At 42.9% G+C, this 24,088-nt stretch overlaps 1 protein-coding gene across 3 annotated transcripts; it reads left to right on the forward strand.

Moving 5' to 3' along the window:
• Positions 1 to 962: 962 nt before the first annotated feature.
• On the forward strand, positions 963 to 23,980 carry SRPK1 (SRSF protein kinase 1). Of its 3 annotated transcripts, none has more exons than XM_084220870.1 (16): positions 963 to 1,071; positions 1,157 to 1,217; positions 9,765 to 9,883; positions 10,796 to 10,904; positions 11,315 to 11,402; positions 11,567 to 11,654; positions 13,052 to 13,158; positions 13,809 to 13,974; positions 14,955 to 14,980; positions 15,471 to 15,684; positions 15,941 to 16,366; positions 17,802 to 17,902; positions 18,818 to 18,925; positions 20,228 to 20,297; positions 20,731 to 20,823; positions 21,518 to 23,980. In XM_084220870.1, the coding sequence occupies exons 1-16, from the start codon at positions 1,059 to 1,061 to the stop codon at positions 21,700 to 21,702; spliced, it is 1,974 nt and encodes a 657-aa protein (XP_084076996.1). In that variant the 5' UTR covers positions 963 to 1,058; the 3' UTR covers positions 21,703 to 23,980. The 3 variants fall into 3 exon arrangements, with proteins under 3 accessions (XP_084076996.1, XP_084076994.1, XP_084076995.1); XM_084220868.1 differs by having other exon boundaries at positions 965 to 1,071; positions 15,938 to 16,366; XM_084220869.1 differs by lacking the exons at positions 963 to 1,071; positions 1,157 to 1,217 and adding an exon at positions 5,804 to 6,476 and having other exon boundaries at positions 15,938 to 16,366.
• Positions 23,981 to 24,088: the final 108 nt, after the last annotated feature.

Here is a 24,088-nt window from a genome sequence, read left to right on the forward strand (position 1 = left end):
GCTGAGAGGAAGTCCAGTCAATCCTGATCTTTTTCCCCATACAGGTGTGCAGTGCCATACCACTGTTCCCACATATGGGCACAAGGGTTCTGTGTTCAGCCAAGCAAAAATCCCTGCACATGGGCTGTGAAGTGACAAAACACCTGCTTTATAGCCACACATTCCACCTATACCACTAAAAAACCCCTCAGAAGTCACAGTTTAAAGGGCTGTCTATAATTTTTGTTGGCAGCCTGAAGTTCTTACCTGACGTAGTTGCAACAAGTCCAGTTGTTTTGCACGCAGCAATGCTCTAATGTTCTTCCCAGCTGGTGGGATGCCACGATGCTTTCCTGGCAGGGATTGCTGCAGAAGACCACTCAGCAAATTGTTGTGGTTTTATTTCATATCCCCTACACATTCATCTTAGCCCTTCCAGGTTAATTAGTGTTGAGAAAAACTGCAAATAGTAGGGCCTGCAAGAGTTCTAAGGTGAACACATAACCACCTTAAACACAAGTATTTAATGCATGCACACAATGCCTGAACGCCCCAGTCACTGCAAAGGTTTTTCCCGTGGTCGTTATTAAATAAATGATTTAATATTAAGAATCTCCGAGTCTGCTGGGCGTTGCACTCTGCTCGGGGCACATGATTTTACACATGGATTCAGTGGAAGGCTTTGCGGGCTGAGAGAGGCCGGCGGGGCGGGTACAGGTGCGGGAGCTCAGCGGGCGCGGGAGGCCGGTGCACGCCCCGAGCGGCCGCCGGCGGCGGGCGCCAAACGGAGCCCGCACCGTGCCCCGCGGCACTACCGGCAGCACCACCCGCCGCCGTTCGGCTCGGGGCGGCTCCCGCACGGCCCCGCGCCTGCGCCCCGCCCGCGCCGCTGCCGGAGCCGGAGCCGGAGCCGGAGCCGCCGCCGCAGCCGGAACCGGAGCCGCGCAGGGCGGGCGGGGCAGGGCAGGGGCGGCTCCGGGCCGGGAGGCGGTGGCTCCGCGCGGCTCAGGCGGCCGAGCCGCGCGTGCCCAGCCCGGCGGGCGCAGCGCAGGCGCCCGGGGCCGCCGGCGGTGGCGGCCATGGAGCGGAAAGGTGAGCGCGGCGCGGCCTCCATCGCCCCGCGGGGCCCCCGCAGGGCCCGCCGCCCTTCACGCCTCTCTCTCCTTCTCTCCCTCAGTGCTGGCGCTGCAGGCCCGGAAGAAGCGGACCAAAGCCAAGAAGGACAAGGCCCAGAGGAAGTGAGTGCGGCCGCGGCTCCCTTGGGGCGGCATCTCCCGCCGGCACCGCCGCCTCTTTGTTCCCCCGGGCCTCCCCGCGGGGAAGGGGCTGCCGGGCCCGGCGGTGCGGAGGGCGCTCGGGGCAGAGGAACGTGCGAGCCCCCGGGGCCGGGCGGGTTTTTAACCGGAGTTAACCGAGCGCACGTTTCGGGAGCGGAGCCGGCGCGGCGCGTGGCCCGGGGCGGCCGTTTTGCCGCCCAGCTCTGGCGGCTGCTCTCGCCGGCTCCTCTCCTTGGCTGGACGGGGAACGGGAGGCTCTGCCTTGCCTGCTTCTCCCCGAAACCCGGCCGTGGAGTTGCGGTGGTGCTCAGGGACGGAGCTGCGGGTGGTGGGCTGCCCTTGCCGGCTCCGCTTGGCCGCGGGCTGTACCTCGGACGGAGTTGCCAGCGTCCCCTCTCTGCAGTCCCCGGGGCACTTCAGCAACTGCCGCCTTCAGGAGCCAACTTCTCTCCACTCTCTCCCCCCTCTTGATTCTCTTTCCCCCTGAGATTTCTTTTTTCTTGCCGAAAGAATGCCGTGGTGTGTTGTTTACTTCGTTCTCTAACTTTGATGCTGTCGTGTGGCTTCTCTCTTACCGCAGGAATGTCACGAGTCTTTATGTGTGGGGAACTTTTGGAGGCTGATGTAGGAATTAGAAGAACTCGAGTAAATACTAAACAATGGCTTTTAGCAGGCTGCACTTACGCTGTGTTCAGTGCTGCTCATGGATTCCTTTCTACAGAAAGGTGATGTCAGTCCTAGAGCGGCTTCTGTATACTCCATAAAATGCTGCTTATGTCTGTAAAATCTCTGGTGACTCAGGATGATTTTACTTGAAGGTGCCTAGGACCAAACGTAGTGAGGCTGAGGCTTTGGGAGTGAGAGTTGGAGTGTTTTTTCTTTAGGCCTAGAGTAATGATTTCTCAGACACATCACAGGGATTTAAAATATTTTTTTCTTGTTGCCTTCAGCCAAGAGTCAGTGGTTTTGAGATGGAGCTTTTGAAGAGTGAGGAGCCTTAACCAAAGTATTTGAGAGACATGCATTATGGTTCCATGCTATTCTGTACGTGTTCCTGGTATTCCTTGAAGGTGGCATTAGGACAAATTTTGAAATGCTCTCCTCCTTCTCTAATTTCTGTATGAATAATCCGTTGTCTAATTCTATACATGTTACTTTTTTTTTTTTTCTCTAGCTGCAGACCAGCAATACTGCCTCTGCCAACAGAGTTCACAGTGCAGCTGGGAAGGTTAATTTCTGTATAGATTTTGAGGTTGCTGAATGATAACTTTCAGAGCTGGCATGTTACGGGTTTTTAATGAATCTTTTTTTAACCACATATTCAGGACAGGTTAAATGCACTGCTGGTTAGCTCTTGATTTTGCCACTAACCTTGTTTTGAGTGCAGAGCCATGTTATTTGTCAAATGCTGTGTTTATATTCTTACACTTCATGCTTCAACTCTTTTCTCTGCTACCATAAGTTTATTTGATTGTATCTCAGAAATGAAAGAAATTTGCATGTGCTTTATGCTGTGCAATTAAATGAACTCAGTGTCAGCCTCTAACTTTAGGTACAGTTCCACAACATTTATTCTATTTAAATACAAAGCTGCTCTAGTTAAATCTTCTAAAATAGGCTTAACTGGGTTGTTTCATGACTTTCCATAAAATCTATACTTGAAACCACATGCAATGTGCTTTTAATATCTAATGTTCCATGATAGTTTCGATTACACATTCAGTTTTTTCTGTAATACATTTTTTCTTCATATTTGCAGTAAATAGCATGAAATAACGATTCTAAAAGGTTGAGTTTAGTATTTAGAATTATTATATAAAATTGCAGAGAATGTTCTGAAGGGAGTAAAAACAGTTCAAAATATCCTTCATTTTACAAATGAACTACAGCTGCTTTAAGTTTACCTATAAACTTAATATAATTAAAAACAGAACAAAAAAACCTCTTGGAAAGGTTAAAAGAAACTGGAAAGTTACTTATTTTTTCATCATCCAGTAGTTAATATTGCTGTTTGCTTGGTTTAGACGAAACCAGTCTAAACTGATGCTTTACAGAAACACCTTGTAAATACTAATTCTGATTCTGTGTATAAGCTTTTTTTTATAGGAAATGAATATATATTTTTATAGGAACCTGAACCACGTTCTTAATTCTCTGCAAATTCAGGATTATCCTATTTCTTTCACTCCTTCCTGTCTTAAAAGTTTCATTTTATATCAGTGGAGTGGAGCATGCATTTATCCTAACACTGCTGTACAAAGAGAGCAGGCAGAGTTTCTTGGAACTCTGAAGGTGACACCTGTAATTTCCATTGCCCTCGTATTTTTTCATTCAAATACAGAAGTGATTATCAAACCATGACAGGACACAACTGAAATTTGCTGGTTTCCATAGAAATCCCTTGGTTTGTGATAGTGGGACTAGCAGACAGTTCTACAAACAGCTTGTTAAGTGCTTGTGTGGGGGAGTGGGGATGGGAAGAAAGAAACTTGATTGCCTGTTATTTGTGTTTTATTACCTTTCTTATGGGAAAGCCAGTACTTATCTTCAAACTGAGCTCCCACAGATCTGCTCATCAAAAATATGTCTTGGTGCCTCTGAGTACTGGTATTTAAAAGCTAATGTTTGACCATCTTCAGTCTTCTTTTAAGTTCTTGACAATTGTATTACTGTAGCTCTGGGATGGGTGCTCTCTAGCAGCAAGGATTGTGGATCTGCCTTGCTGCCAGAAAAGAGCAGTTATTTACTTAGAAAAATAGGGATGCAACAGTGAATGAGTTGCAGTAATCACAAAATAACATGGATTGTACACTCATAGGCCCCCCACCATCAATGATTTATAATTCTCCCCAAAACAGTTGGAATTTCTTGGGCAGAAAGGCTGCATCCAAGCAGGAAAACACTTTGATCATTTCAGAGCTGGATTCATGCTGGAAGTTGTGTGTAGTCAGTTTCCATATTCATTGAGCATGAGGTTTGCCAGCAGATCTGCGTGTGAGTGTTCATTCTCACTAGATGTGCCTTAACATGAAATTACAGGCACACTAAGAAATAGTAATGAGCTGCAGCCTGCAAGCATTCTTCCTTAAAGAGACATTGTCTCCATGCACAATGTGGAAATGGGAGAGGGATTTTAAATCCTGGCTTTTCACCATGCCATATGGAGCTTCTTCTCAAATGAAAACCCGGAATCCTTAAGTGAGATCTTGCTGGATTGGGTGTGGAGCCCAGCAAACCACTGGCTGGATGGTTGAGGTGGAAAGAAGTCGTGGGGTGTGTTTGCAGTGCCTTTATCTGGTGCCTGCAGTGGGAGCTGGGTTTGTCATTCCTCCTGCGTCCACTGAACTGAGTTTTGCTTGGGGGCGTTTCATGGGTGCAATTTGAGCTCACCAATAAGGGGTGACACTGCTTATAAAGCCTGTGTTGTAGGCTACTTAAAATTAGGGAAGCATTTCCCTTCAGTTTCCTGCAGATGGGCGTCATCTTTGCAAATTTCAAGGGAGAGGCAGACATAGAGAGGAGTAAGGAGAGTATCTTTTCCTCTTGGTATGTATTTAAGGATGATGGGTGTGACTAAAGTGATTCGGTTTAAATGTACCTTGACTTCCTTGCTTGAGGGTGCAAGGAGTCTGCCTTTGTATCTCTTCAAGGCAAGCAATTAGGTAGTATGGACAGTATTTCTGCTGTTTCAGGGACAAGGAGGAATCTTTTCTGTCCAAAACCGAGTTTTGAAGTCACTCTTAATGCTCTTGAATAGGAAAACCAAAGACCTTCTTTCAAGTGGGTTTTGGTTTTTTAATGTAAGTTGTTGGAGCAGAGAGAACACATTGAGAGTTTGATGGTGAAGCTGAGTGTGGAGACTTGGCTGTGTGACTGGTAATTTATAGAGGGTACCCTTCCTTCTCTGCAAATCTGTAAGAACCCACATTGTGTGGCTGAGATTTCTTAATCATTATTTGCCTTCCTTTTTGTGTGTGGACCAGATAAGTGATTCCACTGAAAACTGGCAAGAAAATTCCACAGTGTTTTTCCACATTGCTTTAACACCTTCTGTAAGGAGCAAGTGAGTGACTCAAATCTTAGCTCCTGCAAATAACTCTTCACCATCCCTGCTGTGCATTGCAGGGGTTGGGTGATATCTTCAGTGAACATGGAGCAAAATTTTGTCTACAGTGGAAAATTTTGAATGTTTTTAATTCCTTTTCTAATATGCACAGGTTTGGCTGAACTAATGCTGAACTATTACAAGCATATTCAGCCTTCTGTGAGCTTTGGTGAAAATATTTTAGGTAAAAATATTGTAGACATACAAGTGGATGAAGACAATTCTTTAAACCTCTTGCTTTAAAAATGCAGGGGCAGCATCATTGTGTCTTTCACTAATGAAGTCCTCCTAGGAGAGAAATCTCTAAATTGTTACTTGCTATGTCACATTGTGGCTTGTTTCCCCTATCACTTACATAAACCAGCAGGATAAACAGGCACAGGAAATGACTGGGAATTGTGCATTGTTGGATGATGTTAAGTACCCGCTGCTGTGAAAAATACTCAGTCCAACTTTTTGAAGAAGATTTGACTCCTCCTGCTTGTTTTCTCATTTTAAGCATAAAGGATAAGTTTTTCTTGTAACTCTGGAAGGGGAGGTGTGGAATTACATCAGAAAATTTATTTTTCCTTTGAACACTCTTTCCCTGCTGAGTGATTGTGCTGGAATTCCTCTATCAAAAGGGTTGCTCTGTCGACAATTACCATGATCCTTGTCTTCATCCCAGCTTTGAATCCACCGGGCTATTGAATAGGCAAATAAAACCGGCTGGTTCAGGAAGATGAAACAAAGTATCTGCCTGAATTTCTAATTTCATTAGAGGGAAGAAGAGACACGTAGACATCAAGAGGAGGGGATGAATCTTTATGCTCACCCCCCTGACATGACTGAATTTGCAGGAAGATCAGCTGAGAGCAAGCCCCAGCCTTGCTGCACGGCCCTTCACCTGCAATGCAGTGCTGGGCAGCTGCAGCTGGGTGCTGGAGGCAAATCCCTCTTCTCCTTCACTCTTGCACAAAGCTTTGCTGCATTTGAGGAGAGCCAGCCCCTCTGCCTGCTGCTGATGTCCCCCTCCTTCCCCAGCACTGTGGTGTCTGACTTTTGATGGCTTTTTCGAAAACTATTGGGCTGTCTTCAGGAATACCTTTATCCATGGGAGGCCGTGCTTCTTGCAGGTAGGTTCCCCTCTCTAATTTTGCCTTGAGAATTTGCAGCTCTTCAGGGAACAAGGACTTTGGGGAGGGTCTCTCTCGATGTGGATTCACACGAATTCCATAGAAGACTTAGCATTTTGCCTTAGCTTTTCTGTTCCACGTTGTTTTTCTTAAGTAAAATATTGCTATGTAGTTGTAGAGAGACCCTGCAGATCCAGTTCAATCTGATGATTAATTAGCACAATGAGAGAGCAAAAGGAAAAGGTGATCACGGTGTTCTTCTGTAGATCAGAGGTGGCTGTAAAAGAAAAAAGGTACCCTAGAACACTTGGTTTTTAATGTGTAAACAATCATTTAGTATAGGATTTTTATATACTTTATCTGCATTTTGCAATTTTGACAACAGCTCTTTCAGCTGTTATCTCTAAATACTGGGCATGGATTTTTCTGCCGTCTTTAACAGCCTTTTGTGCCTCTTTGAGTACTGTCTTTGTGAGCAAAGCAGACAGATGAGGCTTGTGCTTTAGTATATAATTTTTTGTTATGTATTAATACATGTTCTGCACTGATTGATTCTCTCTTAATCTCTATCTTGGGCTGACATGGTCGTTTCAGGGGAAGAACAGGGTGGTGTGTAATAACATCAAACAAATTTTCACAGGAAGGCAGAAGAATGAGGTGTATTTTGGAGGTGATTTAATAAAGGAAATAGCACTGTAGAAATGTGTGTGACCTGAATTCGGCTTTCTTACATTAGTTGGTATCATAGACTCTAATGTATAGAAGTGAAATGCTTTTGGAGCCCCATGAAAGACTCGGCTGCAGACTCCAGGGTGTGTCGTGTGTGAGACTGCCAGCAGCAGGATTAGTCAGCCCCTTAGGAGGGGCACAGAAAGCTGCCAGGAGAATGGGCTTTAGTGCTTCCAGTAACTTCTTCCTCGATGCATGGAATTGCTGTTATTGAGAAGCACTGGGACTGCAGAATGGTGTGATGTGTCTGTCTGCATCACTGCTACTTCAGGGCAATTTTCTTTTGAGTCTTTTTTAATCCCTTACATCCTGTGCAGTTAAAAAAGTGAAAATCCCGAAGCAGCACTGGGGAGAATTACTCTTTTCTACTCACGCTATGTGTGAGGTTCCTAGCTTAGAAATCTTTCTGTCCAGCTCCTGTTCTCTTTACCCTGTCTATAGGATTTGTTGTCTGTGAGCATCTAATCTCCCCTTCAACCATTCTGTCTGTGACCATTTCTTGCCTTTGCTGCTTGCTCTTAATTTGGGGATAATGTGTGACTTTATTTGTATCTCAGTTGTCCCCAGAGAAATGCAGCGATTTTAAAGAAGCTTTTTGACCTCTAAGACTTTCTGCACCCCCTTCTGCAGGTTTCCTTCTTCCTACCCCTGGCTTATAATTCAGTGACTAAAAAGTCTAAATACGAAATATCTCAGGGCTGGATCAAGCTGCAGGGTTCTTAATAGAAGTCTGATTAGCTTGGCAGTCTTTGGTTTATGGTTTGAGACCACTAAGCTGTTCCTGAATTTAAAAAAAACAGCAGGACTTACTGACAGCAGACTGAAAGTAAATGTCTGGTGGTGGGTTGTGCCTGGAAATGACCTTTGTAGGTCCTCCTTGTTTAAATGAACTTGAGTTGTGGCTTCTAAGTGATTGTGAATTTAGTCATCATCAGGTTGGAACACAAGATTTCTCCCTTTTTATGATGTTTAACATGGCTGTAGTTTGAATGTGCTAGCAGTGTGTTTAATGTGTGAAGTCTTGGCATGTGTAATAGGTCAGTGCTGAACATTCATTCTATTGTACAACTGTTCCAAATGAAAATATTAAATTTTTCTTGTGGATTAAGATGAGTTAGTACAGCCCTGATATGATGTGCAGGAGTCCAGCTCAGGACTAAGTTGTGAAAACTGCATCTGAGGGCCTGCCTGTATTGCTGGCATAGCCACTGGGTGGGCAGTTCTTCCTTCTTGCAGCAAAATGAGCTGAATTTGAAAGAGAGTGCTGAAGGCACTGCTGTTATCTGCTGCTTCCCTGCAACAATAGTTTCAATACAAGAAACTTCCGCTAATTCAGTGCTGGGAACTCTCTGTGAAGAATGTTATCTGAGCTTGTGTGTCACTGCTCTAATGAGGTTTGCTGCCCACTTCTTTGGACAACTCCAGCTTTTTTTAATATCTCCTGCTTCTGAGGAAAGGAAACTTAATGTTGATATCTTGCAGTACTTTGCCCTTAAATGCTGCCAAAGCAAGTGGTCTGTAGGCATTGTTTTCATTACAAATGTTTGCTTTGTACAGGGGTATCTTGAATCTTTGTAGGCATTTCATTGTTCCCTGTAATGCTTTGTAAAGTAAATAAATTACCTGATTTTGGTATTAGCCTTTCATGAGCTGTTTGGCTGTGATCAGTGTGATGCCATGAAAGAGCTGAGGTATGGGAGATGTTTGATTTGGGGAGCACAGGCTGTGTGTTAGAGCGTGGAGGTGGCCTTTGCTGACATGGCCTTCACAAGCAAGAACTCAGAGTAGCACATTTCATGGAAAGTTAAACATAAAATGAACATAATATTTATGATTGTGGGAGTGAAAAACCTCCACCACCTTAGTGCCTGATTCCAATCCCTCTGCAATCACAAGCTCTCAGGAGGGTTTACTGAACATCTGCTCTGCGTCCTCCCACTCTCCCTAGTTCAGACAACTGTAATAAACTTTGGATCTCGAGTGAAGAGATGAGCTAAAAATGCAGCCTGCCCCTTGAGAACAGGAGAAATAAATGTCAAGATAAGGGGCTCTAGAGTTCTAAAGTGTTAGAAGCAGAAGGACTGTTAAATATTCATTTGACCTTGAATATCAAAGGAACAAAGGGCCACAAGTTCTAAAACACTGGTTAACTTTTTTTTTCCCAAAAGAGAGTAAAAACTAATTGATGTTAGTCTTTAAAATAAAATTAATCAATATTTAAATTTTCAAGTTTTACCTAGGATAAAAAAATATAAATTTGCTTTAGAGAAAGGCAGAGAAGGGGTTCAGAGGCTAATGTTTTGGTGGGATCACTAAGCTTTTGAATCTGTCTTCTTTGGACTTTGCTTGGTTCCACTATGAAAGTGGATCTAGGGCATTAAGGTGCTTTTCTCACTAGTATGCAAAAAATTATTTCTATTTTTAGGTTGGGAATAAAAGCACTGCTGTGTGTTCTGTGTGTGAGAGATGTGCAGGGTGATCTCTGGGTGTGACAGGCAGGGTGAGCAGTGTGATCTCTGTGTGTGTGACATGTGTGACATGCAGTGTGATCTCTTTCAGACCTGACACCCAGCACCGGAGCCTTGCTGCTCAATCCGAGAGTGATCTTCCAGAGCAAGAGGAGGAAATCCTGGGATCAGATGATGATGAGCAAGAGGATCCAAATGATTACTGTAAAGGTGAGCACTTGCCTGTTGAAGATACTTGATTTTCAGTGCAATCTAGGAATCCCCTCCATTTCCCATTTGCTGTAGAGAATGAAAATAGACTCCCTCGTACATTACAAGTACTTTGAAACTGCATGATGATAATAACATTTTTCAAGCCAACAGGAAATGGAGAATGTGGTCTCCAAGTTTCCCTCTGTTATCAGTCAGGATTTGAGTTGCAGAACTGTTTTAATGCATAATTTTAAAACTGTGAACTTTTTCTCTCTGCCAGGGGGCTTTCAATATTGATAAAAGCAAGTAGGCATTTAATTCTTTTTTTTACTTCATTGTAAAAGAGACACTTTCAAATCCTTTTCATATTCTTCAGTTTTCTTTTGAAGATCAGATCATTATCTTGATATCCATTCTTCAGAATAATTTGTTTCTGCAAATAGCCTTCCCCTGTTTCTCTGAGCAGAAACAAAATACAGAGCAAATGAAAACACCAAATCACAGCTTCTTCTCTTTGTTCTGTTTTCTGCCAGTTCCATCTTTGGCTTTTCATGTTTTTGCTTCTGTGAGGGAATCCCCCTGTATAGTCAGTAGCTTGAGAGATATGAAGGGTGCAGAGGAAACTTTCCTCTTTTGAGTGGCAGAGTGCCTTCCAGTCCGTAAAATTGCAAGGAGAGCTGTTTAGATCTTGGCTGCAGTTCCAAGTTCCAGTTCTAGATCTTGGTTACCTCTTTCACATTCTAGGATCAGAGCATACAAAAGCAATGCTGATATTTAGCTGCAAGATTCTGTTCCCATCACAACCTGTGTTTTCCAAAGGTGGCCAGCCAGCAGACTGCAGGTGTTTTCACTGGGGAAACATTTTGTGGTGCTGCAGTGATTGTGATGCTTGTTCCTCACACCTGCTCTCTGGTTCCTGTGTTTTTCCAGGGGGTTACCACCTTGTGAAAATAGGAGATCTCTTCAATGGACGCTACCACGTGATTAGGAAGCTTGGATGGGGTCACTTCTCCACCGTGTGGCTGGCTTGGGACATCCAGTAAGTGCTCCTGTTCTAGCTGCTGTTCCTGCCAGGCAGGCACAAACCTGAGCAGAGAACATCCTTTTATTTTTAGATAAAAACACAAGGCATAAGCTGTCCACATCCTAGAACAGGAGTTTCTTCTGATATTGTGCTTGCAAGTGTGTGGGAGGGACTTAACAGGACAAACCATATCTGTGGGAAGACTTGTGTTCAGTCTCTGACCTATTTTCCATATTTTGAGAAATGACTAACACGAATCTTTTGTTAAAAAACGACTCAAAGGCAGTCTTTGAGTGTTTAAACCTTATTTTTCCATGATGTGTGAAATAAACTATCTTGCATGCAAAAGAATTGGGATAATCCTGGAAAATAAGTTCTTTGTATGAGCATTAACAGTTCCCAATTTACTTGCCATGTGTGCACAGAGGGAGGAAATTTGTGGCAATGAAGGTGGTGAAGAGTGCAGAGCACTACACAGAAACAGCACTGGATGAAATCAAATTGCTGAAGTCGGTGAGTGCCTGCATTGGGCTCAATTTTATTTTACTCTTTTTTTTTTTTTCCATTTTGGGGAGTTTTCATTTGTCACATGCTTGATATTTCCAGATCATCAAGAATTTGTGTAGGAACCAAACAGTGCAGTGGATCTGACATCACAATCACCTCTTTCTCTGCAGGTCCGCAACAGTGATCCAAATGATCCAAGCAAAGAGAGAGTTGTTCAGTTGTTAGATGACTTCAAGATTTCAGGAGTGAATGGTTCCCGTATCCTTTTGTGGAATAAAAGCCAAGAATTGAAAAGATGGGAGTTTCTTGGGCAGCTGCCCTGCTTTGGCAAGCAAAGCCCAGGCATCCCTTTCCCTGCCCAAGGAAACCTGTAGGAAGATCTGCCTCCAAACTGCCTGCTGAGCTCACATCCAGAGTGATGATTCAGTCTGGTGTCATTTGTGTCAGCACTGCCTGGTTGTGCTTTTAATGTTCTGCCACCAATTTGTGAATCAGGACTGAGTGGCTGTGTCAGAGGTACCTCTGAGGTAGGAGAGCCCATCTACCTCAACCCCTCAATTTTGCAAGCAGCCTGTTAAGAACCTGTTATTTCAGTACAGCTTGTTAAAATCAGTAGCTGAAAATAGCAGATGAGCCATCTATAACTTGAAAATAAGCTTGGTTATCTAGTTATGGAAACATCTTACTTTGTAATTTATCAGCATTGTTAGGATGTTTGCAGTGTATTGCTTTGACAGTGGCCTGTAGTTCTGGGAACAGCCCTCTCACAGGCAGTGATTTGTAGCAAGTGGTAATAATGGATGCTCAAAGTTTGAAAGCTGGATTTTTATGCATTGTTTTCACTTTGAGATAAGTTACATTTTATTTCAGTGAGAATTGCTGGACTGCTTGAGAGAATTGAGCTGCAGATTATGAAAAGTAGACCCATCATGCATTTTCTCTAACTTTTTTCTGAGTAAATGTTGATTTGAGCTTATATTTCTTCCACTCTTGTGAAATGTATGCCAGTGTGGATGAAAAGCAGCCTGATAAACTCATAGAAGTTTGGCTTTATTGTACTGAATATGTCACTGGAGTGACTGTAGCTGTTGAGATCTTAGAGCTCAAAAGCAGATCATAAAAATATAGTTGAAATCCAGGCTTGTCAAAAGTTTGTTTTGCTGGTAAAGAGGCAAAGGAGGGCAAAGAAAGTGACTTTATTGGTCTGAAGATTACTTATGAAATGGAGATTTTATTATCTTTTCAGGTAATGCTGGTACAGAGAGATCTGGCATCAAGTTTTGCCGGGGGCAGAAGTGTAGGCTATTCCAAAACATACAGTAAATAATAATGTACATTAAATAACTGCTGTTCCAAAACATACAGTAAATAATAATGTACAACTGGCTCCCACTCAAAGGAGGAGGTTGCTACTGCTGCAGTGGGACCTTTGTGCAGCTCCTTCCCTCTGTATTTTATTTTATGTTAGGTAATGGCACTGTTGTGTTGCATAGAATGGTGCTGTTGAGGAAGGCAGATTTCCCAGCTCTGTCAGAAGGATGAGGGTTCTTTAACACAAGGTGCCCAACTGGTTTGGATTTCTTTTCATCCTCAGTCCTGGGAATTTGGGGCTCCTTAGGTCTGGATGTCCGGGTTTTTCCTTGATTCAGTTCCAGATATCTGTATGGTGTTTGAAGTTCTAGGGCATCATCTCCTGAAGTGGATCATCAAGTCAAATTATCAGGGTCTTCCTCTCCCTTGTGTCAAAAAAATCATCAAACAGGTAAGTTCCAGTTCTGAGTGCACTCTTCCTCTTGACCCAGTTAAAAATCTTTCACTGCTCTTTCTCAAATCCAAGGAAACAAAACTTAAAAATCCGTGGTATCTCCTTCATGCAACAAAACATTCTTGGGTTAGTACTTTTCTCTACTGCAAGCCTTTTCTGCTGCAGCTAGTTGTTTTCTGACACTTAAACTGTGATGGTTTCTGCTTTTAACCTCTTCTCACCTCAGTCATTCCTCATAAGTGAAGTATTTTTTAAGCTGTCACAGTAACATGCATGGTGCTTAATGATGGGAAGAGCAGGAGAAACTGGTTCTCCTACTGGGTGGTAGCCTAAGAAGAAACACCTTTCTACATGGGAGGTGCAGGGGAGGAGGAAAGTGTGATTTTATTGTAGAGTATTCAAATTAGTTTTTCACCTGTGGTAAGTTAAGCTATGAGGGTAAATAGAGTATCTTTAAATGGTAGCTGAAATCTGTATGCAAATCTGTCATTGTGGAACTGGGTTGTAACCACTGAGCACCCCAGCTCTAACCTGGAGCGTTCTCAAACACACAAACCCTTTCATTGGCCATCCCAGGCACTTTTGCATTTTCACTTTGCTCCCAATTAGATTGTCTAATGGCTGACTTCCTTCTCCCTTGCCTGCAGGTTCTTCAGGGTCTGGATTACTTGCATACAAAATGTAGAATCATCCACACAGATATAAAGCCTGAGAACATCCTGCTGTGTGTGAATGACCAGTACATTCGCAGGCTGGCTGCAGAGGCAACAGAGTGGCAGAGATCTGGGGCTCCCCCACCATCTGGCTCTGCAGGTGATTTTTATTTTCTTTTTTTTTTTTCCCTGAAAATTGATGCTGTTTCTCCCACATACCCCCAAATCATCACTAAGGAAAACTTCCTGAGTATGGTAGAACAATAATGCAAATAACCTTTGAAAACCTGAGTGTAAATTGGGGAATTAGTCATAAATTGTAACTCAGTTTGTGTCAGAAAACAAGAGGGAGGATAAATGCTCACTGGAGCCTGCTTTTAACAACAGCTATTAGAGAATTCTGTAAGCTGGCACTGGTAAAGTCAGTCTTGTGTAGCACAATGTTGATGCACTCAATATGGAACTGGTGTAAAAATGTGGCAAAATTCTCACATTTCTTTCAAAAGTTTATTACCTTTCATTGCATGATGCTGGAAATGCATTTGATGAGAGTTTCAACAAGATGAGTTACCTGATGTCAGTTTGCAGAAGTCTGGAAAACTGCAACAAAACCAGCTGCCTTGACATGCAAACATCCTTAAAGGTCTGAGGGCAAATTCTCTTGTGTTCCTCCTCAGAATATCCATCTGCAGCTGAGTGTACTTTTCAAAAATCATTGCAGTGTGTATTGGAAGGCTCTGTCAGTCATAATCTTACAGCACCAACATTGAGCTGAACTAATCACAGCATATCTTAGCTGAAGGAAGCTCCCTGAAGTTTGGTATTTTAATGCTTTGATTTGCATTTTCATTTGGGTAGGATGCATAATACATGCAGTAAATGAAGCTACGTGGCAGGAAGCCTTTGATATCAGTCAAGCAAGTCTCCTGTCTGAAACTTGAATTATGCATTTGCTCATTTGATGTTTTTATCATTTTTTATTGTTGTGTTTTTGTAGAGAAATGAGCCTTCAAAATCACATTTGCTGATACCATTAAAATGTTATCAGACCACATAGGAAAAATGTACCTTAACATCAGGATGCAGTTGCAGTTTTTGAGTATAGCCAGACTGATTTACTGATCTTCCTTTCCCTTTCAGTGAGCACTGCACCACAGCCTAAACCAGTAAGTGTAACAGCTTTCACCTGTAAGTATGCATCTACTGATAGTGTCTCCTGCACTGTTTGATAATCCAGCATTGAGAGAGAGCAGTCTCATATCAGAAGGAAAAACTGTGATTTGTGTTTGGCATAGGCATCAGGTTCAATGCTGTCTTGGACTTGTAAATGGTACTAGTTCATTTATCACCAGAACAAGGAATTCTTGTGGTGATCTCAAGGTCTGTTGGGAAAGTGACTGTTCTGTAGAGTCTGAGATCTCCCTCCCTTGGAGAATAATGTAGGTTTTTCAGGTCAGGGCAAAAATGCACTGGTAAGAGCCATAGACAAGTAGTTCAAAACCCAGAATAGCTGCTTTTTATCTGGGAGAGGAGCTGTCTCCAGCATTTTCATCATAGACTGTTTCCTCAGCTCTAAGATAAATTAAACCTTGGTGCATTTTAAATTTATTGAAGTATAAAATGTTAAGTCCAATTTCTCTGGTTGCTTCTGCGTAGGCTGACAAAATGTCAAAGAATAAGAAAAAGAAGTTGAAAAAGAAGCAGAAAAGACAGGCTGAGTTGTTGGAGAAACGAATGCAGGAGATAGAGGAAATGGAGAAGGAAGCAAACCCTGAGCAGACACAGCCTGAAGAGGAGGAAGAAGCTCAGACCCCTGTGGAAATGCTCATCAAAGTCAGTCCATCAGAGGAAAGTATCAACAAAAAGCCAGGTATGGACCTAAAGCATTGCCAAGATGGCATGGACAGCGTTGTCTCGTGGGTGTGAGGAGGGGGGGTACCTTTAGCAGAGGTGGCTGTTGTCATTTCCCCTGTTTGCTTTGGGGAAATCTCCTGTGACCATCTGAGTGAATGGCAGTGCTCAGTTACACTTACAGTACTGCCTCCCTCTCAGGGCACCCTCGAACATCTTCCAGCTTTTTATTAAGTTCTATTCTGCTACATTCTCATTTTCCCCTCTTGCAGCAGAAACCCTTGGACAGGAAGGATCTAATCTCATGGAAAGCAACGTGGAAAAAGCTGCACCAGAGATCAACTGCAACGGAGTGATCCCCATGACAGACTTGACAGACTCTGGGAACGAGGGCTCCGTGCGCCTCGAGGACGACCTGCACAACGCCAATGACTGTGACAACCCCCCTGACACACAGCAGAATGAGGACTTGCACAGCTCTAATTACACTCAGCACAACAATGACTCAGAGGTCACTGGCCAAGAAGCAGTGTTGGACTTGTATGTGCCCTTGGTCCCAGAGGATTCCATGGTGTGCCAGCCCGTCCCCAGCCAGGAGCAGGTGTTGAACGAGCAGGGGATCAACAATTTTCAGGAAAGCATCAGGACAGAGATCCCTTCAGAGGATGAGAATGAGGCTAACAGCCCGACAGACAACAAAGGTATAAGAGGAGCCTTGTCAGAAAGGGCTCCTTGCTGTGGGAGATTTCTTTACAACACTTCATCATATGAACAGAAATGTGCATTTTGTAGGCTGAAGGGATCAGAACCAACTGTTTGAGAGTTTTCCTGCCAGGAGTAATTAACCTGGCAATCATACTCCAAGTTTTTGCTGTTTGTAGGTGCTGGTTGTAGTTGTGCCTCAGTTTTGACTTTTGAGTGCATAAATATTCCTACTTTTTAAAACCACCTATGCCTTTGGTTTTCAGTGGAGGAACATTTCCTCCCTTAAGTCAGGTGCTGCTTATATGATTTTCATGAAGCTTACAGATTGTCCCTTGCTGTTAAATTAAGGGATAGGTATGATCAGTGTCTTCTGACAATTTGGCTCTTAATATGGAGCAAAGGTAACTTCTCTCCATTACTCAAGATGGGTAAATGTTTTCCCATTTAAAAACAAAGCTTATACAGTGTTGGGAAAGAAACCAAACTTTTAAAATGCTTTTATTTAAATATGATTTTCTTCAGAGTGGAAAAAATGTGTCTTCTAAGCTTGGGAGAAAATAAGGCATGAAATAGTGTACAGCAATTTAAACATGTTCCAGGTGTGTTTGTGTTAAAAATATGAATTGGTAAAACTGTCTATTTTTGCATCTTTGTGTCCTTGCCAGGTGATATATATTTGCTTGGAGAAGGAGGGTAAAACTACCATTTGTACTTACTAAAAAAAAAATTCTAGCATTTTCTTGCCCACAGTGCCACTAGGGGAGTTATATGGATGAAAAGTAACAAGAGAAATTTGGTTTTTGAAACTTGAACTGCACTTTGCAGGGTGCCTCTGCTAGATTACTGACATCTTTTGCTTCTCACAGCCCTCTCCCAAATTTACAGCTTCAAACTCTCCCAAATTTTTGGTTCAGAGGTACAGCTGGATGTCATTTAGTGACTTAATGCTTTTGTTCTCCTTTGTGTCATTCAATTTTCCCAGTACTTCCTTTAGCTCTTGTGATTGTGTTGCAGCAGTGAGTGACGGGTATGTCAGAAAGATGCTGTAACTTGGGGACTCTTCCTTCAAAGATTTAGGAAGGCTTAAGGGGGGTTGTGAAGTTTGTTTTGTTTCTGGCAATGCCTTTATTTCAACAAGGTTTGGTTTTGGGTTTTTTTTTTTTTTTTTTAATATAGACAGGCTGTGCAAAAAATGCTGGGAAATAGTCACTGTTGCATATGCTCATTTATCCTTCTGCTTGATGACACCAGTGTTAATGATGTTGTTGATAGTGCAGAGTGATGCTCGTTTTTATACCCAAGCATCAGGGAGGGAACAGTTCTGATCCATCAGGAAAATTTCCTGGCTGGGGAGAGGTTGATGGGATTTGGGTGACAGATGGTGACACTGCCTATGAAGCTTTAATCAGCTGTTGTACACATTGCCTCTAGGAAAATCAGCTGCTGGGAATTTCCTTCTTAATCCTCTTGAGCCCAAGAATGCAGATAAGCTCAAAGTGAAGATAGCTGACCTAGGAAATGCCTGCTGGGTGGTAAGTTTGGTCTTTTCACATTGACTTTTTAAAGCTGCAGATTCAGTCAGTTTGCCAAGATGGAAAATAATCTGTAAAACGCATCCTTAGACCTGGCTGTGAAAGCAGTGACAGTTTGAAACTATGACAGGGAAGAAAGAGGGGAAGCAGAGACACAAAGAAAGAAATGGTTCTGTAAACACAAGATTTCAGGCCATGCTTTGGGTGCCTCACTGGCATTTGGTTACTTCTTACAGGTCTGTGAGCTGTGTGACACACAGAGTGTAGAAATCTGCTGTGTGACATTGCTGAAGGAGTTTCTCAGTCTCCAGGAGAGCCTCCAAAGTTGCAAACAATTGCTCTGATGTGCTGGTTGTGTAGCCTGTCAGACCATTGCAGTGCCTTCACAAGCACATGAAAGAGACTCACACAATAAAACTCCCAAGTTTTATTCTTTGATGGTTGTGCTTGCTGCTTTCAAATGTTTGACATTTCAAATAGAAGAAATATCTCTTTTTACTTGGCTTCTAAAATGGCAAATTACTTCAGATCTGTTGGGAGAGATGAGTCTCAGCTCAATCAGGCTGGCAGTGCCTGGCAAGGTGCTTTCTCACCTTGGTGTTGCTTATCTGCTCTAAGGCAGCAGGACCATGGCCTGTCTGCCAGGACTGGCTAGGAGATGCTGCAGACTCTTCCTTTATTCTGCTTTTGTGGCTTGCTTTCCTCTGAATTGCTGGACTGTTTCACTTGGAGGAGGAATATCTCATGTACAGCATTTAAACAGCACTTAGAGAATATAAGGAAACAGTTCATGAGGATGCAAAATGCAGCTGGAATGTAATGGTAATGAGCTGTGATCTACTCTAACCTTCCAGGTTGTTGATTCTTCTCTTCTAAGCAGTCTTGAGCTGTTAATAAAACATTTCTTCTCTTTAGCACAAGCATTTCACTGAAGACATCCAGACAAGGCAGTACAGGTCCCTGGAGGTGCTGATAGGGTCAGGGTACAACACCCCTGCAGACATCTGGAGCACAGCCTGCATGGTGAGTTCTGCCAGCTGGGGATGTTTCTGCCCTCTGAGCTGCTGAGGGACTGGCAAAAACCCCTTACAAGTGTTCAGTCAGCTTCCAGATTTGTTGAGTAATAGGTTTCCACACCAGAGCTGGTTTGTAAGTTTATCTTTTTTTCTCCACATGTGGCTTTCCTTTTGAAAGTTTTGTTGTCCAGCATCAGCAGATTTCAAATATGATTGTAGCTTGCCATCATGCTTTCTGGAAAAACAGGACAACCAGGCAATTCTGAACACAATGTCTTTTTATATACAAAAAAACCCTTTCTGCTGCATCTAGCACTGTTTCACAGTGCCTTCAGTAGCATTTCTAATTTTAATCATCCTCTGCAGGTTTGGAATCGATGTTTACTCTGAGTAATGCTGAGATGAGGAAGAAGCTGTTCCTTTAACAGCTGCCAAATGTTGAATATGACAATGAAAAAAATCAGTCAAGCCAGTTACTGCATGTGCCTCTTCAGTGTCTCCACTCTGTCTCTTCTACAAATCAAAGCTTGGGTTTTATAATTTAAGCTTGGAAAAATAGACATTTTTGCTGTCTTGGAAAACAAGCTGGGATTTTGATGAATGTGGTGAAAGAAAATGCAGAATGATTTCTCTGCAGAGCATGTGGCCAGAATTACACAGTGTGCCTGAGTCCATTGTTTGGCACCAGCAGTTCTTAAAGAAAATTGGGAATTAAAGAAGGTCAGGGGTAGTACAAGTTCAGTTGTACTGAAGGTCAGTTCTGAGTACAAGTGAACACATAAGGGGTGAATGTTACAGAATTTAGGAGTGGTGAGCTGAAATGAGTGCAGATGTTTTTCTCATTTCAAATGTGTTTTCATCTCTGCAGACAGATGTTCAGAGATTAACTGTTTGAAAAACATGGGAAGACTGGGGAGAGGGAAGAATCCCAGAAAACCCCAAGCAAAACAAAACAAAACAACCAACCCCAGAAACTGTAGTTTGGACATGGTGGTATTTTTGCAAAACTCTGAAGAGGAAAGGCTTAGCATGTGAAATACCTTAACTTTGTGGTTAACTGGCAGCCCTGCACCCAAAATTCATCCCAGGTGTGCCTATGATGCTTTCAGTGCAGTTTTTAAAGCATTGCAAAGTCACTGCAGACTTGAGGCTGTAATGGAATATTTAGGATTATAGCTGTTTACTGTAGTTTTGCAGATTGTTCTTGCCCACAGCTTTGCTTCTGGCCCACAGAGATTTGCAGAGTCAACCTGCAGCACACCTTAGAGTGTTTTGAAGTGATTTAATGTGCTCATTTCTGTTTGTTTAGGCCTTTGAGTTGGCAACAGGGGACTATCTGTTCGAGCCTCACTCTGGGGAAGATTACTCACGAGATGAAGGTTTGTTTGTCTCAGGTTTTCCTTTTTAAAGCAGGACTTGAAATCCAATGGTTGCCTCTTCAAAATGAGCCTTGTCTTACAAATCAGTAATGCAAAAGCTCCTTGCAAAAAGATTATTTACCCAAATCAGCTCAAGCCTTTGCAGTAAAACACTGTGCAATGAAGTCCATGCTCTTGTTCTGGTGTTTTGCATTCCTCTTGCTGCTGGATTCTCTACCTTGTGTTTCAAACTGATTGTGCCTCAAATTGCCCATATTTGTTTTCCCCTTGCTCCTTGTCTTTGTTGTTGCTTAGTGTAACCTGGTTTCAGGTGGGTCTCCAAAGTAATTTTTAAGGGATAGTTCTTTATATCCCAGAGCATGAAACTAGCATAGAGAGTTTTTATGTGGATGAATCTCATTGTCTTTTTTGTTTTTTCATTTTTCACATGCAGATCATATTGCATTGATCATAGAACTTCTGGGGAAAATACCTCGCAAGCTCATTTTGGCAGGAAAATATTCCAAGGAGTTTTTCACCAAAAAAGGTAAAAGGAAACAAAGCAAATATCACTTTATCCCCTCATCCCTTGCCCAAATACACAGGAGTGTCTTGCTGGAAATGCCTGTTAGAAATTGCCAGCAAAGATGGCATCTTTAAGTCTTTCCTTTGTTTTATGAAATGCTTTATCAGTAAAACTGCAGCTAAGTGTAAGGCACCTTAAATAGTGCCTGGCATCATGAGCCATTGTTGCTCAGAGCACAGAACATTATCATGAAGTTCTGAGTACCCCAGAAATGCACTGGAGTCAAAAAATTAGGTTTTGACCTAGTTTAATAACTCTGTTTATAAAAACAAGCCCTTCTTTATTAGCAGTGTGTTGCTTTCTCAAACAGTGCTCCATGCACTGCAGGTATCCCAGAGTCAGTGGCACAGTTTATCTGTCATGTCAAGCAGCATAATTGTTGATTTAATGAAGTTAATATTTGCTGATAGGGGGTCTGAAATAGCAGGAGGTGAAAAAGAGCCCTTTGAGGAAGTACATTTCTACAACAGGCTTCTAAAGCAGATAGAAAAGGGGGTTTAACATAATTGACTTCCCCCTTCAGCATGCCCTAGCAGTGTGTATTCCCTTAGGACAGTCTCTGAGCTCACTCTGTCATGTTTAGCTGTTTAGCCAATTTTACTGAGCTGCTCTGTTCCTTTATCTTACACTTAAACCATTTGTCTTGGGTTTTCAGGTGATCTGAAGCACATCACCAAACTGAAGCCCTGGGGCCTTTTTGAAGTGTTGGTGGAAAAATACGAGTGGGCCCAAGATGAGGCAGCTGGATTCACAGACTTCTTACTCCCTATGCTGGAGCTGATCCCAGAGAAACGAGCTACAGCAGCAGAATGTCTCAGGCACCCCTGGCTTAACTCCTAGAAGCTTCCAAGCAATGCCACAACGTTAAACTCTGGTTTACAGCATAGCCTACACACCCAGCTGCCCTTTCCCAGATCCATTTTTCTCCTTGTTCACTTTCAGTGTGGAGTTCTTCCTTCAAGGCTTCCAAGATTTTAGATAAATCTAACCTGTTCTGCTGAGTTTGTTTGTGTGACTTAATGGGGACTCTCCTCAGCCAGTGGGCATCATCTGTGTTTCTGCCTTGATTGGGCTTCACCAAAGACTAATTGACTAGAATAAGAGATTTTTCCTCAGTCTCCTCACTGTAAAGCACCATGTGTGACAGATGTGAGCTCACCCGTGCTTGGATATCTCCCTTAGCTAAATTCCAACTCTCCTTTCTTCCCGTGAAGATCTCACTGACTCAGGAGTCAATTTTCCCACTGTTGATCCAGTAGCTACTGATGGGGTGAGAAGTAACAGTTGGCATCAAGGTGCTGCCAGATCCTTGGCAGAGCAAAGACCTTGAAATCCTCCATCACTCTCTACTGTATTCTTTGCTTTCCAGTCAGAAATGTTTATTTAGTTCTAGCTGCTTTTGGAAGAGCTTTTTAAACCTAGGTTTTAGTAGGCTTTATTTCTTCCTCCAAAGTGCTCTGTCCATTTACTTTTTCTCCTTCCCCATGCCCTTGATAGTCAGAATAGTTTCTGGATTTGGTGATGTTTTCTACTTCAACACCTGTGACTAAAAGGTGACAGCAAAATCAGCAGAAGCTGGACCTGACTCAACGCACAACCCTCAGCAGACAGATGGGTGCACCCTCAGCCTGCAGAGAGAGCCTTATTGCAGGCACCTCTTAACTCTTAATTATAGTGAGCCATACATTTTGGGGGGTTTTTATCCCTTACTGGCACTTTTTTTGCCTTGCTCGAGGTGGTATTCATGAGAGATTGGCTTTCACTGATGCAGTCTGCTCTGACTTTTCATTTTTGATCATTCACTTTTTTTTCCAAGGGAAGGGTTGCAGTGCCTGTATCACAGCCATGCTGCAGCCCTGCACTTTGAAAATCAACACTTGAAATTCCAGTGTAAAGATTTCTTTTAATTTGCTTCAGGTGCAGGCCTTCAGAAATAATAACTTCCCAGGATGGGACTGCCTTTTATTTTCTGGGCCATTAGCACAAGAAGAGAGCTAGCAGAAGTGGAAGAGAAGTGACTTTTCCACGTAGATACTGGATTAGAAGCTGTTTCTAGAGTTACCCCGAGTAAGAAATGTTCTATGGGGTTTCTGTGTAATTCTCAGAGGGGGTTTGGATATAATGGGTTAAATGAATTAATTTTAATTAAAAGTTAAATGACTGTGGCATTTGATAGTTCTGTGATGGCTTCTTCTAGACTTGCCCATCCTGTTACAGATTCAGTGCATCCCACTCTTCTCTGAGCAAGATTTGGCAGCATTGAGACTTCAGAGTCACTTCCTTACTCTGGACCAAACAGGCCTTTGGATTTGTGGTGGCTTGCAGAGGACAGAAGTTGCTGGAGACCATGCAGATGCTCTCCAAGACCAGTTCCAGTGCCAAGCTGCCACTGTTATGTGTCACTTCTGTGTGTGTGTTTGGGAATTGTGGTTCATAGGATCATTCACTCACAAACCAGGTCATTTAATCCACTTGAACAGAGTTTCTCCAGTTCAGAGCCTGATTTGGCTTATTTATGCAAATCATGCTGCATGTTCCTTTAGTGGTTAGATCAGGTTCTCTATGCATATAATAAAAAAAAGGCAGGTAACAAACCAAAAAGTGTTTTAAACTGCTGAGTTAACCTTTTCTTTTGTTGTGTTTGGTTTTTTTTTTTCCTTTTATCTGGCATTTTGCAGTTGTGGGTCACTTCTGTATCTGTTATAGGAAGACTGCAGACAGTGCTGGGTTCCAGCTGAGTGAAGATAACATTGGCAGGGCAAATGATCCCTGTGGTCCTGAAAGCTCACCCAGTGCTGCCTGCTTGAGACTGGCTGATGAAGGAACATTTCCCACAAGGGGTCTGCACTCCTTGACTGTTGACAGCCCCTGCCCATCCTTCCTTCCCTTCCCTCTGCCAGCCCTGACTGGAGGAGGGGTTTTTTTACCATGATAGTCAAGGCTAGAGCCAGTTTGTGAGTGGAAGCCCTGCAGAAGCAGCTGTCATGATTCAGTCTTGTACTGTCTGTTCACTTGGGGTCTGTTCATTTCCAAACTGCTGTGACATGCTCACGCTAAAGGATTTGTACTTGCTGTGTCAGTCTAAAACCTGAAGGAAAATACATTTTTATTCTTTCTACTTGGGTGCTTTGTCTTTTTTTTTTTTTTTCTCCTTTGTGAAAGCCCTGCAATAAACAGATTATTTAATAACTGAGCCCTAGTCTTCATACATTCCCCTTGTAATTCT

The sequence above is a fragment of the Fringilla coelebs genome (assembly GCF_963513975.1).
Source record: "Fringilla coelebs genome assembly, chromosome: 23".
Classification (NCBI taxonomy): Eukaryota; Metazoa; Chordata; class Aves; order Passeriformes; family Fringillidae; genus Fringilla; species Fringilla coelebs.

What these genes read in the sequence shown, in the direction of transcription:
- SRPK1 (XM_084220868.1), top strand. An exon ending in AAGGACAAGGCCCAGAGGAA is followed by an intron (nt 1,218 to 9,764) that starts GTGAGTGCGGCC and finishes GATCTCTTTCAG; the next exon opens with ACCTGACACCCAGCACCGGA. An exon ending in TAGGAAATGCCTGCTGGGTG is followed by an intron (nt 17,903 to 18,817) that starts GTAAGTTTGGTC and finishes TCTTCTCTTTAG; the next exon opens with CACAAGCATTTCACTGAAGA.